General features: G+C 48.2%; 1 protein-coding gene across 1 annotated transcript in view; it reads right to left on the bottom strand.

The window, feature by feature from the left end:
- Positions 1–17,390, bottom strand: part of CDCA8 (cell division cycle associated 8) — a 289,896-nt gene that overhangs the window by 31,488 nt on the left and 241,018 nt on the right. The window contains exon 10 of the mRNA XM_069622652.1: positions 7,633–7,719. Within this exon, the coding sequence (XP_069478753.1) occupies positions 7,633–7,719 (87 nt within the window). The remainder of the gene's footprint in view (positions 1–7,632; positions 7,720–17,390) is intronic.

Raw genomic sequence — 17,390 nt, 5'->3', positions numbered from 1 at the left:
CCTTCCGTTTCCTCACCTGATCAGCCGCCGCCGAAATACAGTCCCACAGGGTATGGGTAAACCTGGCTAGGGTACAGGTGACATTTGCCGACTTAAGTGCCATATTGCCCGACGTGAAAACTTTACATGCCCAGGCATCCATTTTTTTATCCTCTCTATCTGGAGGGATAGTTGGATAAGCAGTTTGTTTTGAAGTAGATGCTGCCTGAATGACTAAACTCTCTGGAGTCAGATGTTTATTCAAATATTCAGGATCCGTTCCAGCTGGTCTATATTTTCTTGGAAAAGTGCTATCTGCAGCAGCAATAGTTTCTGGTTTCTCCCAGTTTTTCTCCACAGTCCTTTGAAGGGCCCTGTGAAAAGGGAGAACAGGATCTTTCTGAGGTCCCTTGACGATTATATCCGTCATGTCATCTTGTTCAAAAATGGGTGAAGTATTACCCCAACCCATATATTCAACTACCCTGGTCATAAGACCCCTGTACCCAGCATCTGCATGCTCTGCAGGATCAGGTTTGGCGAACTAATTCTGGGGATGTGTCAACTCCACTGGCAGAATGTAGAGTATCACTCCGGTCTCTCATTCTAGATTCCTGGTCAATAAGTTCCTCAGGAACTTGTCTTGTACCATAAGTAACTCCCAAAGGAGAAACCTCGTCTTCTTCTGAAGCAGACTCTTCATAGATTGCCGACATAGATTTGAAAAAGTCTGACCTGGGCAAAGGAGTGAATCTCCTTTCTTCCTCTTCCATCTACTTCGAAGGAAATGGCAAATCCCTCGAAGTTTGAGGGTGTCTTCGAAGTTTTTGAAGATGACTTCGATAATGGCGTCGATGACGCATTTGGCTTTGGCGTCGAAATTAGCGACGTCGAGGGCGTCGACGAAGTTGTCGAAGTCTTCGACGACTTGTGTTTCTTGCACGGCACGGGAGAGGTTGCTCGACTCTCGAAGAGTCTTCAGCGGTTTTACGTCGACTCGAGGTTTTTTGTATTCCTCGACGCTACTGGTCTTGGCCATGGTAGCCTTGGACTTCCCAATGGAGCAACTTTAGGGGTATGGCTTTTTCGATGGGGTCGGGGCCGCATTCTCAAAAATCTCCATCATCTTTTTGCGGAATTCCTCCCACTTACTGGGAGAATCCGATTAAGTCGGACAACGAATTTCTTTGGTCGACTCTGAAGAAGATGGAGATCTATGTCTCCTTTTTTTTCAATGACGAAGAGTGTCTCGATCTACTCCTAGATCGAGATCTCTCCGAGTGCCTATGGCGATCCGATTCCTTAGAATCAGTCACTTTGTGTCTGTTTGACGAAACCTTTTTTGAGGCCTCCCTCCCCATCGACAGTTTATCTCTCCTCTCACGAAGAGCTTTTTCGGTCATCGATTGGCAGGACCCGAGACACCAAAGACAAATCCGGTGGGGATCGGTGATCGCCATCTTAGATCCACAATCTGCACACTTTTTAAACCCAGTTCTGGGTGTCGAAGGGGTCGAGGATGACGACATTTTCTTCACAGAAAATAGAAGCGCGTCGTTCTCGATAGCGAATCAATCGGAAAAACGGAACTGAAGCAACAGGCGCGGCTCGATATATTTATACCATCGGTGACATCGACAGAGTACGTCGAGGGACAATCCATGCCACAACCTCGAGCACAGCGCTCTCTGCCGAGAATTTTTTTTCAGAAGCAGCGAAGCTGGAGATAACGATTTATCACAAGATGAGGAATACGTGGGAGGACACAATCCATTCGAAAGTATGTTTCTAGGAGTTTTGGCAAGTAGGGAATGTTTGAAATCGGTCTGTAGTTGGAGGACTTGGATGTCACCACTTGCGTTTTTTTTAAAGCGGTTTGACATATGCCGATTTGAAGGATATTCGTACAGTTCCTGTTGCAAGAGAGATTTAGGAGGTCTCTGTACTATTCGGATGGCGTTCCTGGTGCAAGGATTGATTTGTAGATGCCGGCAGGGATCCATGGGTGATCCTGTTGTCTTGCAGCGTTTTGCCAGCTTGACAAATGCCTCACATATTTCAGGAAAGATTAGGAGTCTACTGTGGCTCTTAGGTCCGGTTGGTCGAGTATTATGGTTGGTTTGTCTGTTTTATATAATTTGTCGGATGTCGTTGATTTTGTTCTTGAAATGGTCTGCCAAGTCGTTGCAAAGTTTCTCTGAGGGGGTTAGAGTGTTGTCGCAACCAGGTGGGTTTCTCATTTCTTTAACTATGCTGAACATTTCTATGTGTGTTGGTGGCATTGGTGATTGTCATCATAATGCCTTCTCTTCGCCTTTTGTATTTCCTTCTTGTATGCGTGGATTTGTTTCTGGAACATTATTTTCTTGTCTTGGTTGTATTCCTTCCTCCACTCCAATTTTCTGGTTGTCCTTTTTCACAACTTAGTAGCGGGTGTTAGGGAGAATTCTCAGAAATGTTCTAATTCCTACTTAAGAGACCCCCAGCAACTTTGCTGGATTTTGAGGACTTGATTTTTTGTATTTTTTTTTTTACCTGGAGAGAGATGCCCTTTTTCCCCACTTATGGAATGTGATCTCCGAGCTCTGCGTTTCTTTCGATTATGTAGCCTGATAAACTCCAGAGGCATCTTTTCCATTGTGACACAGCACCTTCAGTGCAGTGGCACAGGGAAGTCTTTCAGAGTTCCCAAAGGTTTAAATAACTTCTCTGGGATAAACTGTTTCCTAGAGCAGTAAAGTGAAATTGACTTTACTTACATTTGTAACTTTATAGACCCAGCACACACCATCTTACAAATAGGGTGCTGGAAGGGTTACCTAGTATCCCTTTTGTCTAGCTGCTCATGTAACATTTTAATGTTACCCTTTTCACTGAATGGCTGGTGGCAGTGGTTTCGTTTTAACTACCTTGGTGTGCATTTACTGCGAGCTGCGTTCGCAGCTGTAGTAAAGCACAAAAGGGTGCCATTTTGTCAAAATGGCCCCAGTCTTTTTTCACCATTTCTTTGTAGAAAGGTCCTTCTTGAGATTTACTCTGCGCCAAACCAGGTTTGGTCCCATTGTTTGCTTTGCCTTTGGCGGAATTCACTGTGAAGCCCGCCTCTGGATCCAGGGTGTCTGGGGTAGGCAGGAAGTGAGGGAGGTGCCCTAAACTCCCTGGATCTAGTCTCCTAGGAGAACCAAATGCACTCTGCGATTGGCCAGCTGACTGTCCGGCAAGGACAGCCACCCTGCTGGGTGGCAGACAGCTAGGCTGGAAATAATGGGAGAGCACTGAATATAAAAAGGCACGGCTTTTGGCTTGGAAGACAGTCGACCACTGGACAAGGGAACCGAAGACCTTTAAGAGGACGCCTGCTGCAACTCCTGGACCGTTGGTTTGCCCAATGAAGCCCTGCTGCTGTGCTGAAAATCCAAATTCGTAACGTTAGAGAAGCCCCTGCAAGGACAACTTCTACCCTTGAGTTGGTGGGCCCAATCAACTCCAAAGTGAGCCACCTGGACATCCTTCTCGGAGCTGGTTGACTTTACAAAGAGTTGCTGCTGGAAACCGTATAGCCAGGGTTTGTGTGCGTTGCTTTTAAGCTGGCCTAGAGCTCCAGGAAGATCTGCCGGACTCCCAGGAAGCAGGACTGACCGAGCCTGAGCCCCAACAGAGTGTGGGACCCGAGAAGCAAGGAAAGCCCATCTCGATAGCCAGGAACTGCGGTGTTGCTATTTGCGGTATACGCGAAGAGCTGAAACACTGAACAGCCACTGATTTGAAAATGTTGCTGTTGAGTTGCTTGCATCTTCTACCACTCACAAGTCTTACGGCTTGTGGCCCTACATTTGAATCTTCTTTTCTTCAAAGACTAAAACATTGCGCAAAGACTTTACTACTTACCTAAAAGAAGTGCTTCATCTTATACAAGACTTGTGCCCATTGACTTTGGCTTCGCCTATTATACTGAAGGACTCTGCTTAGGGGATCCACAAGTATTTGCCTGCTTGAGAATATTAAGGATCTCTTGTTTGTTCAAATAATCTTTTCCCTTTGCCAACTTCTAACAGTATTCTAATGCAAACAGTAAGATATTAATGTCCCCAGCACCCTAGCTATTGAAGTCACCTGAGGGTTTAGGTTGTGTCTGTGGGTCATCCCAAAGGTCTTTACTGATTTAGAAACTAAGAGTGAATAGTGTTGAAGTGTGTGTGTTACTTTTTATATTGCTCCCTTCTGAGGAAGGCTTACTCTAACTGAATTCTAAATTAATAATGTTTTTCTTCAAGAAACCTTATGTGTAAGTTTATTTGAATACTGGTCACTGTGAATCTCTAACTCCCATACAGCTCACATTGACCCCTCTTGAGATAAGCCTGGCTGCTCAACACACTATCAAAACTGTAGTACAAGCTTATACCAAAGTTTGGGTTTCCTATACCTGTAGTCAGAGTTGTTGTAGTGTTCCCAAAGGGTACTGCATACAAACTTTGCCTAACAGCGGGGTGTACCATTTTGCCATTGCCCTTATTTTGAGGGGGTGAATGGTTTTTCTGGGGCGATGTTTCCAATTGTATCAGCAATCCATTTGTGGAGTAGCTCTGCTTTCCAGTCTAGGTCAGCCAGCTCTAGTTCTGTAGTCAAGGGTTTGGTCATCTCCAGTTGTTCCATTAGTTTGCTTGCTTTGACGGTTTTCAAGTTTCTTTTTGTGGCGGTTGTGAGATTGGGTGGCTGGATGCGGACGAGTTGGTAGTGCGCTCACAAATGGGCTGAGATGGTCGCTCCACAGTATTTGTATTGGTGGTGCCGTGGTGATCTGTTTTTTCCAGGCAAAGATTGCGTCGAGGGTGTCCCCTGCCACGTGTGTTGCCCCTTTGACCAACTGTTGTAGTTTCATGGTTGTTGGCTGTCCAATTAGTGAGTTTTGGGAGTTGGCGTGTTTTTCTTCAAACAAGATGTTGAAGTCCCTCAGGATAATTAGGTGTTCGTGCTTGATGGCTATGTTGGTGATGGCTTATATGAATATGTCGACAAAGGTTGCATCGTATGTCGGTGGTCTGTACACCAAAATAAATGTGATGTTAGTTTTTGGATTCGCTGATGGGTGTATGACCATGGTTTCGCAGTTGATGTTGAGCGGTTCATCTGTTTATTTTCAGGTGTCCTTTGAATGCTATTGCGAGGCCTCCTTTATTTTTCCCGTTTACCTGAAGGCATTTGAAGTTGGTAGGAGGCAGCTTTGGAGTGCGATTTTGTAGTTTTCGTCCAGCCATGTTTCTATGATGAATAGGAGGTCAATGCCGTTGTCGCAGAGGTGGTCCAAAATCTCTGTTGAGTGTTTTGACAGGGATCTTGCGTTGAATTAGGTTGCAGTGGAGTTTAAAAGGTGTAGTTTGGTTTGTGCTTTGTCGGCGTGGTCTTCTGATTGGAGTTAAGGTTTCCTTCCAGGTCGATCTCTAGTTGAGGTGTTGGTACAGGTGTTTGCGTCATCGAAAGGTTCTTCTAGGTAGTTTTGGGTTTTTGTTTTCATCAGGTGGTTCCTCATTATTATTATTATTGCTCAATTATGTTCTTGTTATTTCTAGCATTGTCCATTCTTCTGCGTGGTTGTGTTTGGTTGTCTGCTGTTGATTTGTGCGTTGTGTTGGCTCGTTCCGGCGACTGGTTATATGCGAGGTATGGAGGTAGAGGGATTTCTCTCTCAGCATTGGTATGGTTGTCGTTCCTGTCTGTGGGAGTGTGTTCTGCAGTTGTGGGTCTTCCGTGGTGTTCAGTGGTGTGTGTTTTCTCATCGTCTTTCCTTCGGTCCAGGTAGGTTGCGCGGCATTTTGAGCTGGAACATTTTTTGGTCTTTATTTTGTTAGTTGATGCCAAGTTGAGTCTTGCTATGGTCCGGCTGTCTTGTAGTGTAGTACTGGGTGCAGGGAATTGTCTGGTACAAGTTTGGGCTCTGTCTGTTGGTGGTCTTGTCAGCTGATATTTGCTGGCTTGTTCAGTCGCTGTCTCGAGTAAGGTAGGGGAGGTTTGCTAGGGTTATATCGTTGGGGTATTCCAGTGGCTGTCCTTAATGTGGGTCTCCATGGAAGAGGTTTGCGTAGTGAACAACTGTGGCGTTAAGGTTATAGCTAGTAACTACAGAATAGTCCTAATGGTCATAACCGACAATCCCGGTCATCTCATGAGGCGGGAGTCAATCGCAGTATAAATCCACAATAGTCAGCCAATAAACTCTATATCGCTCCACAGTGATGCTCTCTAGATGTGAATTGGTCAGTGGGTGCCAATCTCCAAGGTTAGTGCTCAGTCCAACGATCAATTACAGTATTATCCTGGGGAGAAGGCAACAAACGCAGCACTTACCTGGGGGGAAGGGGATGGGGGGTGTCAGCTAGCAGTCACAGTACCATTCTAGAGTGCACAGACTGGCAAGTACAGTGATGTTCTGTAATGGAAGTTTCTGGATGTGAATTAGGTCAGTGAGTGCTAATCTCTAGGGTAGTTTGACAACGTGGACCTGGCTAGATCTGAGAGTTCTGCAAAGTGGGAGAGGTGCCCCGAGCCAACAATGCAATTTGAAATAAGGTATAGCTAGATTTGAGAGTCCTTTATACGGAATGAGTGGCTCACAGCCAACAATGCAATTTGAATACCAGACAATGCAATTTCAAACCGGGCACAGCTAGATTTGAGAGACCTGTATAGTGGGAGAGCGGCCTACAGCTAACAATGCAATTTGAAATGGGGCACAGCTAGCTTTGAGAGATCTGTGAGGTGGCAGGTGGGAGATGGTGGAATTCATTGCAGTATTATTGTATTGGTGTAGGTAAGTTTCACAGTGGATGGGCTTCTAGGCCACTCCTACCGTATGGTCCTAGTAGATGCTGGTAGACGGCTGGCAACTGGCTTCCCCTGCTGACACCTGCCAACACGATCTGGAGCCGCTCTATGGGAGCCGCCCTTTGCCTTAGGGCCCTTACCCAGAGCGTCTGTCCTGGGAAGGCTGGTAGAAAAACACTTGAGCAGCCAATCGGGTGGTGGTGGGCAGGTCAGGAGGGACACGGGAGGAGAAAAATCAGGATTGCAGGTGGGGCCTGGGAGCGATGACCTGGATGACGCAGGGCCTTGGGCACGTAAAAATTACAAAATGGGCCTCAGGAGGGTATCTGAATTGGGCAACTCGCCTTGCTGTAGCTCAATTTTTGAAAGTATGCTAAAAGGCTTCAGCACACACTAATAAATGGGCATCATATCATGCATGTCTAAAATAAGGTGCAAGGATATTTAAAACAAATGGCTGGGTAATTAGCACATTTGTAACACTTTTCTAAAACCTACTTGAATGTGCATATTTATTAAAGCCTCCACACAAAATTGGAAGCAATAAAGAAGTAGCTACTTTTTTTGGAAGTAAAATTATGGTTTACATTTGCTGCAATTCAGAATTTGTATCTTGTAAATCCTATGCAAGGCCATGCTCATTAGAAAGGTCTTTTATTGGTCACACAATAGTAGAGCTTCTCAGTTGCACACGGCACTGATGTTTCACTCTACTCTTTGTATGCAATATGGGCCTGATTTTAGAAAAGAAAAGGTGTGGGCATGCTGCTGAAAAGGAGAACTGCATCTAACAGATGCAACAGCTTGATACATGTAATTTGTCCAACTTACCGCAAGCAGCTGAATATTGTCACGAGTCTCTTGATCCAGAGCAGAAACATCCATAGTGTCCATGTCATTGGGCAGTAGACGAACAGTCTGTTCAGAAGGGAAAACAATTTGTAGAGTATTTTACAGAACAAGTTAAAGACGAGACAGAGCAAGCTTCCGAATAATTAAACTAGTTACTTCCCCTCAATGTTCTGATTGATTAGTCTTTCCCCACACACCTCATTTTGGATGGATTCCCCAGTATCAGCAGATCGTTAGAAACTCTTCAACCACCTATATGGTTCTGCTCAGCATCATCCACTCCCATGGCTTCGAAGATATGCCATAGATAATCTATACAGAATATAGTGCTGTTTTCTCTTTTGGCACCCTTCCCCTCCATATTCTATGGACACCCAGACCTTTCGCTTTTATTTTCCACCTGGTCCTGACTTCCCAGCGAAGCAAAGCAGTCACTTCCCTGGAATTTTTGATCATTTGTTATGGGGAAGCCAACTAGTGCTTCAGACTGTCAATACTGTGAAACTAGGGTTCCTTTTGTTTTGTACTGGTTACCAGTTTTGGTAACCTTCATATTGCACACAGCATCTTCCAAAGCAGTGAAATGGGGATACTTTTGAATCACCTTAGGCACTTACCCATGGGATTTCGGGTTACTTTTTAATGTGCCTAAAGACAAGTTGTGGCAGAAGATGACATGTGTTACTTACCATAATAGCATTACTGATTTTTTATGCTTAGATTCACATGCTGTGCATATAGTCTGACATGTAGTGGTAATAGCGGAGTATTGCATCTTTCTTACAAAGATCGCAAGGGGACGTCGACATGGGCGTGACTAACACTATCCGCGACGTGTAGTGTACCCAAAATCCCTCACGTGTCGATGTCCCTCCGATTGAGTTTTTTCTGCCGTGAGGGAGCCTTATAACCAGCCTGAGCACAGCGAGAAAAATAATCCACTCCTTCAGGAATTACTGTCCCAATTCAAATCCCAAATAAAACAGCAGATTGGGGGGGGGGGGGGGGGGGGGGGGGGTGGCAGGGCGGAGAAAGAGCGTGAGAAAGAGAAAGGATACACCTCTGTCCGAATTCGGTTCTGTAAAAACTCAAAAGACTGGCAAATGTGGCGGAGGGAACACTAGAGGGTGACCCAGCCCCGCCTCAGCCCCTCCTAGAGGTTCCATTGCAGGAGTCTGTTACAATCCTACAAGACTGGCAAAAAATGGGAAGAACAAGTTACTCTTACCTGGTAACGTTCTTTCGATGGGATGGTCCGATGACGTATTCCATATCTATGACATGTAATCACCACAACTGTGCTGCTTCGGAAAATCTTTGGCGTCTGCGTCCTGCGTCGATACGCCGCCCTCGAGGACCTCCGACGGCCGACGTCACTGAATGTTATAAGTAGGACGCACGACGCCTGTAGCCTCAGTTATAGTTTTTTCCCAGAACGTGTGGCACCAGTCTTCTGCCAGTCTGACACACACAGCCTTGCGGTAACGTAAGCTGCAATCGCATAAGAAATTCTGTAGCGGGGAAGGCAGGGAGGGAGCGATATGGAATACGTCGGACCATCCCATCGAAAGAATGTTACCAGGTAAGAGAGTAATTTGTTCTTCGAGGGGATTGGGTCCTCCGACGTATTCCATATCTATGACAGACTCCCAAAGCAGTACCAATGCAAGGAGGAGGGAAAATAATTAGAAAACAGAAATTTAGAATGCCCAATCAAATTGCGGAGTAAAGGACCGCCTTGCCAAAGGCCAGATCCTGCCCACGGATGGAATCGAGTGAGTAGTGACGTACAAAAGTATGTACCGAAGCCCAGGTGGCTGCATCACAGATGTTACGAATAGGAACACTGCCTCTGTAGGGCAGTAGAGGCAGCCATACCCCTGGAAGAATGGACCCGCAAGCCGACCGGTGGGTCCTTACCCGCCAAGCGGTAACAGATAGCCAAAACAATCCAGCGAGACAAGTCTGTTTCATCACAGCTTGTCCCAAACGCTTTCCAGCGTAACCAATGAAGAGTTGATCGTCCACTCTGACCCGGGACATGCGTGAAATATAAAAGCTTAACCCTCTCCTAGGATCAAGCCTATGGAGCCACTCTTCTTCCTTGCCTGGATGTGGAGGAGGATAAAACGCCAGAAGAACAACCTTCTGGCCTAAATGAAATTCCGATACCACCTTCTGAAAGAGGGGAAGGACAAACTATGGACAACCCTGTCCTTATGAAAGACAATGAAGGGTGTCTTAACTGAAAGTGCCTGCAACTCACTCAGCGAGCGGAAGTGACCGCTACCAAAAATACAGTTTTAAGAGTTAACAGTCTCAAAGGGCATGAATGCAAAGGCTCAAACGGAGCACCCATAAGAAACTTAAGAACAAGGTTCAAATCCAAACCGGGCACCTTGAAAAGTGATGGAGGGAAACACATTAGTGAGCCCTTTCAGAAACTGAGAAATTAAAGGAATTTTAAAATAGTAACATTTCAGACAAGCGCTTAAATATGACAGCGCTGCCAGGTAACCTTCAACGGTACCCACTTGCAAGCCCCTGTGGGCCAAAGAAAGCAAAAAAAAAAAAAAAAAAAACACAGAACCATGGGAATGTCACATGCAAAAGGATCCACATTCCTAACCCTGCACCAGTCACGGAACTTGCAGCAACGTCACAGGGACTTTGTTGCGGGCCGTCTGGCCGAGAGCAACACCTCCATCACGTCTTCAGGGAGGTCCCAATCCTTATATCTCAACCTTTCAGAAACCAAGCGTGAAGGTTGAGGGATCTGACCTCTGGATGGAGAACCTGACCCCCACCCCCTCTGTGAGAGCAGATCGTCTTGGTAGGGAAGACGACATGGAGGGCAGAAGGACAAGTCGAGAAGGTCCGGGACACTGGAGGCGAAGAGATCCACTTGAGGGGTTCCCCAAACGGCGAAGATCTCCAGGAGAATCTCCTGAGCCAACTCCCACTCGTGAGATCGCACTCTGCCTGCTCAGAGCGTCCGCCGTCTCGTTTGTCTCCGGCCAGATGAACTGCCGAGATCGAAACTTCCTGCTGGATTGCCCAGAACCAGAGCTGCATCGCCTCCCTGCACAGAGGAAGTGACCCTGCCCCCATCCCCCCCTTTTTGTTGAGGTAGTGCATGACCACTGTGTTGTCCACCAGGATCAGGACATTCTTCCCTCGCACAGTCGGCAGAAAAGTCTTCAGGGCTAGCCTGACGGCCCTCGGCTCCAACAGATTTATATGGAGTCTAGACTCCGACAGAGACCAACGACCGCTGACTGTCAACTCGTTGGCATGAGCTCCCCATCCCTTGAGGGATGCGTCCATCACGATCGTCACCTCCGGCCAGGGTAGCCAAAATGGAGCCCCCTTCATCAGATTGTCTTCGACGGCCCACCACAGAAGGTCCTGGGCGACCGAGGACGGCACCTGAACAGGGTCCGACAACCTGCCGGAGGACTGAGACCACTGGAGCTTAAGTGCCCATTGCAAAGATCTCATCCGCAACCTGGCCTCTGGCATCAGAAGAATGCAGGATGCCATGAGGCCAAGCAATCTAAAGAACTCGAACGCTGGGAGACTCTGGGCAAGCTGAAACTTGTGCACCATCTGCTGAATGTGATGAGTCCTCACCTGGGGAGGAAAACACTGCCCCAGGGACGTGTCGAGCACAGCTCCGATGTACTGGAGCCTCCGAGTTGGTGTCAAATGGGACTTCTTTAAATTGAGGGAGTAGCCCAGCTTGTGGAGTGAGTGGCAGGTGACTGACCGATTATCCAGGACTTGCTCGGGAGAGCGCGCCCTGATCAACCAATCGTCCAGGTAGAGGTAGACGTGAATCCCCACTTTCCTGAGGTGCGCTGCCACCACTACCATGAACTCGGTGAAGACCCTCGGGGCAGAGGTCAATCCGAACAGTAGGACCCGAAACAAAGTGCGAGTCGCCAACCGCGAACCTCAGGTACTTCATGTGCTTTAGATGTATCGGCACATGAAAATAAGCTTCCTTGAGGTCGAGACACACCAACCAGTCCTGAAGTTGAAGGGCCTGGAGGACTTGAGAGTAACCATCTTGAACTTGTCCTTCCTGAGGAGTTTGTTCAAACCGCGCAAGTCCATGATGGGTCTCAAACCCCCGTCTTTCTTGGAAATCAAAAAATAAGGGGAATACCATCCCTTGTTCCTCTCCGCTACAGGCACCAGTTCTATGGTGCCTTCCTTCAGCAGGGATTGAATTTCCTGCGCAAGGAGCGGAGATTCCCCGGTGGATTGTCTTGAGGCCTCTGCCGGAAAGGAAGACAGTGGCCATGGGTTATGGTCTGCAGAACCCACACACCTGAAGTAATGGGCGCGCCACTCTGCAAGATGCTGCGCCAACCTTCCCCCAACCGGCGAACCATGGGACATGGCCTCATGACTGAGCAGAAGCAGCTTCAGCATTGCCTGAGGGCAAAGGGGCAACAGCCCGAGCGGCTTTGGCACCGCGAGTACCTTGTTTTCCACCTCTGGCACTCCTACGGTGGCCCGTTTGACTGGCAGCTCCTCTCACTTTACCAATGGAAGAGTAATAACGAAAGGAACCTCCCCTCCATTACTGTCCCCTAGGAAGAAAAGGTGGAGGTTGGCGAACTGCAGTGACCAACGACTTCGCTGCAGCTTTGGAGGTCTGCAACCTCTCAAGGCTCTCGTCAGCCTTTCTGCCAAAAAAATGTTCCCCGTCAAAGGGCATGTTGAGGAGCAGGGCCTGCACATCAGGAGCAAACCCTGACTTCCACAACCATGCAAACCTGCGTTTCACGGTGCTTGCCGCCATGGACCGGCTGATGCAATATACCATGTCCAAACCCGACTGAACAGCCTCACACAGCCGCTAAGGAAACAGTTCACAGAATGTGTGTGAAACGTGACAAGGCACATACAGAGTTGGCCGCCTGAAGCGCCATACCCCCTGAAGAAAACACTTTCTTCGCCCAGCCGTCAAAACGCTAGTCGTCCCCATCAGGAGGGATGGTAGGATACGACGCCTGCTTTGCCGGGGCTGTAGCCACCTGCACCACCAAACTCTCCGGAGTGGGGTGCTTGGTCAAGTAGCAGGGGTCGCTACTGGCGGGGCAGTATTTTCGTGGCAAAGACATGCCCACTGCCGGGAGACTCTACGGAGCAGTCCAAGCCACCGCCACCCTCCTCTGTAGAGCCATATGGAACGGGTCAGTTGGTGGACCTTGGTCGAGGATGTCCGTAAGGTCATCCTGAAGAAAATCCCCTGGTGGAGCAGACCATCCCAAGTACGTGGTGACCCTAGACATAAGGCGCCGGTACGAGGAGTCGGCATGAGTGCCAGGCTCAGGCCTACAAAACTCCAGCTCTGGAGAGGTGTCCAGCCCACTGCCATCATGCAGGGACTGCCGCAGGTCCTCAATCTGACTATGGACCGAGAGAATCTCGTCTGGCACCGTATCAGGAACCATGCCATCATCGGAGCCCTCATCCACCTCCGAAATAAACTCAAGATGGCGGTAAGAAGGCACAGAATGTGGAACAAAGCCATGCTTGACCTGTGGAACAAAGCCATGCTTGACCTTGGCCAGAGCCTTTCTAGGGGCATCCACCAAGCCCCAGGGTACCCCCGTCGAAACATACTCGAAGGGCGTATAGTAAATCGGTGTCGACAGCATCAATGGCGTCGACACAGGCCTCGAGGCCAGAGCCCCAAGCGGGTCCCTCGACAGCCTGGGTGCCGATGGCGTTGACGGCTTCTTCAGAGTCGGGGCCTCGAAACAGTCAGTCGACGACCTCGGCGCCACTGGCGTCGAAGTCTTCCTCGAAGACACCACAGGTGCACACGGCCTTGGGCGCGTCGAGGACCGGGACCTGGACCGGGCATGACGAGAACGATTCCCCTTGTCCGAGTGGGACCACTCCCGCGAATCATGCTGACCGCCCAAGCCCGAAGGCGTGCGAGCAGTGTCTCTCGACCGATCACGACCGACCCCACTCAGAGGCGCGGACGGACCAGTGCCCTGCGATTCGAGAATCGCTAACATTTTCTTCCAAAAGGAAGCCCATTCCTCCGGCGCTGCATGCTTGATGGCATAAGCGACGGGCGGAGTCCTCGGATGAGGACGGGGAAGGCAACCGATGACGGCGCTTCCGGGAGTGCCTCGGAAAGGCAGAGGAGTGGCGGGGCCCACCCAGGGACCGAGACCCACTGGACTTCCGAAGACGGTGCGGAGAGTTGCCCCTCGAATCGTCCATCGAAAGCCCAGCAGACCTCGACTTCCGTGGCTTGGACACCTTACCTACCGACAACTTCTTCTTGTGCTCCCTCAAGGTTTTGGACGTGAGCGACTGGCAGTCGACACAGTCATCCGTGTCATGGGCCTCCCCGAGGCACCAGAGGCAGGCGTCGTGCGAGTCCATCACCGACATCTTGGACCCACAGTCCCCGCACTTCTTAAAGCCCGGACACGGGGTGGAAGACGAGGTAGACATCTTCACGAAGAATATACTTCACAATACAAACAGGTTCGAAGAACCGAGAAAGAACAGAAACTCCAAAGAGTCGAGGCGCACCGAGATCTCCGAAGCGAACACGTTCGCGGAAAAAATAGAACAGGCTACGGGCATCGTGCGTCCTACTTATAACATCCAGTGACGTCAGCCGTCGGAGGAGGTCCTCGAGGGCCGGAAATTGACAGGTACTGCAGAACTGCAGGCGCAAGCCGGCTTTAGCACGAACGTGTGCACAAAGGTAATCACCCTGTGGTGATTACATGTCATAGATATGGAATACGTCGGAGGACCCAATCCCCTCGAAAAGAGGTGGAAGGAGGGCAAGGAAGAGAGACACAAGAAGGAGGAGGAATAAAGCTACCTTGCTGCTTAGGAAAAAGTAAAAAAAACAAAAAGAAAAAATATGGAAAGCCTACTTCCTAAGGCCCTCTTAAAACCCCACTTGGAGGACCACCTAGGGGAAAAAAGATAACCCAGATTCAAGTTTCATCGGGTCAAACCCTAGGGAAAACATCTGTAAAGATGGAAGGTCTGAATATGGAAAACAAGTTCAGAAAGTCTGGGTCGGCCCCTTGAAAGGGAAACTCAGGAGGGGATTGAGATCATAAAGGTAAGCGTGGGGCTTCAAAAGGATTGCCAAGATTTTGGTGACAGAAATCAGAATCTGCACTCCGATAAAGCCTCTCTGAAGGGGGCCACTAGGTCTGAGAGTACTTTGCGAGTGTCCCACTTTACAGTATATCACCCAGCCCTGCTAAGTTCCAAAGTACCATTAGCTCTGATCTTCCTGCTGAACATACGTTCATCTCTCGCAAGTCCAGCCAGTTCTACAGGATTACTCGAAGTGCAGGGGCTAAGTGTAAAAATTGCCCCAATCTTTTGGAAACAATTGAATAGGGTGCATGGAACGTCAACCACTGTAGAGGTAGGAGGACGGGGCAAGACAAACAGACTGGAATTGACATGAAATACAATGGAGTGGGCAAGTCGTTGGAGGTTGAGGTGGTACAGAACCAGCACAATACATCATCAAAATTTATTGGTGCAGGTTGATCGAGAGAGGAATAAGGAAGTTAATTCAGCATTTGCAATGCCAGCGGTCTGGCTCACGTCATTAGCAAAAAATAATACCTACAGATCCCTCTGTAGAAGTGTTAGTCTGTCTCATTTTAAAGAAAGGAGTCAAACTTCTAGCTCATGACTTGGAATGTGTGCGTTTCCCTAACATCAATAATCCATATTTTGTAGAAGTTGGTCTCTCATTGCGAAAAGCTCAAGAAGCAATAATGGAGGCCTCAAAAGAGCTGTAAGGTCAGGGCTCATTGGTCTCCAGGGTTGCACCGGCAGAAAACCCCAAGATGAACCATTCAGCCGGACAGTGGTCTACCAGACGCTCTTAAGGGACCGGGGAAAGATTAGAGTACTGAATCATCATCTAGAAGGCAAAAAGGAGAATGGACAGTCCTCAAGAAAATGCGCTTAATCTGTTGCCGGAAATTGACAGGTACTGCAGAACTGCAGGCGCAAGCCGGCTTTAGCACGAACGCGTGCACAAAGGCAGATCCCTGTCCTAGCCGGTCATTGCCTGCTCACTTGCCGAGACCCCTGCCCGTGGCGTGTTCACGAAGGAAGCCCTAAGTTACTGTAAGAGCTCACCCTGGATATACTTTCTCCTGCCCACACGTCTCCTGCCTTGTAATATGGCTACGCCAACTCATCATTAGTCCCACTAATGACATAACAACTAAGACTACTATCATTTAACGTATATATTGCTGCATGCAAGTTTGACCCGTTCTGCCATGTTAATTGTAACGTTGACCAGGATCACAAGTGTACTAACACATCTCGCTCCTCTCACTTTGCGAAGCTCCGTGCCGACTACAATAATGCTGGTTTCATCTTACTCGCACCGAGGCTTGCCTCTAATGCCTGCACGTTTGCTACCAGATTTGTACACAGATGCCGCGCTTACCTTCTAGTTAATAGTGCATATGTGACTCACGTGCCGATAATCCCCCACGGCTAAGGTCACTTAACCCCTCTACTTGCGTGCACAGACCTACCACGCACCTGCTATTATCCTCGTACCTCCGCCTCTTCAGCAAAAGCCTTCTATCACTTTGCACTACATGGTATCAAGTGTCCACGCCTGATGCTTGAAGGTACTGCAAGAAGCTGTTCTATGCCCTAAAAACTGCATGTCTGCTAACATACAACTTACCCTAGCCAAGCACGTAACTTCGCTATGCTTGCTAGATTGTATTACGATTTAATGGCAACTACATTCTTGTGGTTTGCATGATAGTGCTTGCACCCTTGTTACTAAATCTGCATTATGTATCTTGATCCTAGTACTGAGCACGGCCCTAACATAGCACGAATAGCCTTTCAGCTTGCATATTAGGAGGTTATCCTTATGACACTCTAGCCATGTACTTTAGACTACAGCGTCATTCTCAAATTTGCTGAGTCTTTACGGCTTCTTAGAGTGCACATGTACACATTATGCTTGCCGCACCATTAATCATTGGGTTCGCTGTTTCGATTGTTTAGCTTAGCCCTACCTCTAGGCTTCAACCGTTTATATTACCCACTGTGCTGGTGCTTGCTCCGACTACTCTGCATTTGTGTCTTGCCACCACCAATACTTGCTCACACCGACATGATATAATTAACAATATAGCCAACACTATATCCTTGCGTGTTGTGCTGTGCCACGCTGCACCCATTAGTCCTATTTGCTTAGAGCCTAAATCTAACTCATAGCGTCAGTGTGCTCCCGCCATCACTGTTAGGGAGAATTCTCTTATAAGGCTAATTTCCCAAACCTAGTGAGTGCCCCAGCAGCTTTGCTGGATTTTTGTGTTTTTTTTTTTTCTCCAGCTAAGAGTGAGACTCTTTTCCTCCCACTCTTAGGCATGATTTGAGGTAGGTCTCTGACTTTTTGTGTGCTTATGGGCTATGGGGTGTTTTATCCCATAGGGTATCATCTGGTTTTTGTGTATGTTACACAGGACACTCAGTGCATTAACACAGGGGTGTCAAAGTGACCCCCAAACATAGACTCCATACCCTGGGACTTACTACTGTCTCCCAGGACATGTAAAGTCACCATTGACTTTACTAGTCCAAAATTGTGAACAGAACCAGTACAAACCATCATATTGTGAAAGTACTGGAAGGGGTTAATTCGATTGCCCCTGGGTCTGAAGGGGGCACTG

This window comes from Ambystoma mexicanum, chromosome 11 (genome assembly GCF_040938575.1).
Source record: "Ambystoma mexicanum isolate Mex_15411 chromosome 11, UKY_AmexF1_1, whole genome shotgun sequence".
Lineage (NCBI taxonomy): Eukaryota > Metazoa > Chordata > Amphibia > Caudata > Ambystomatidae > Ambystoma > Ambystoma mexicanum.
The sequence above is the reverse complement of the archived record's forward strand: the minus strand, read 5'-3'. Positions and strand labels throughout refer to the sequence as shown.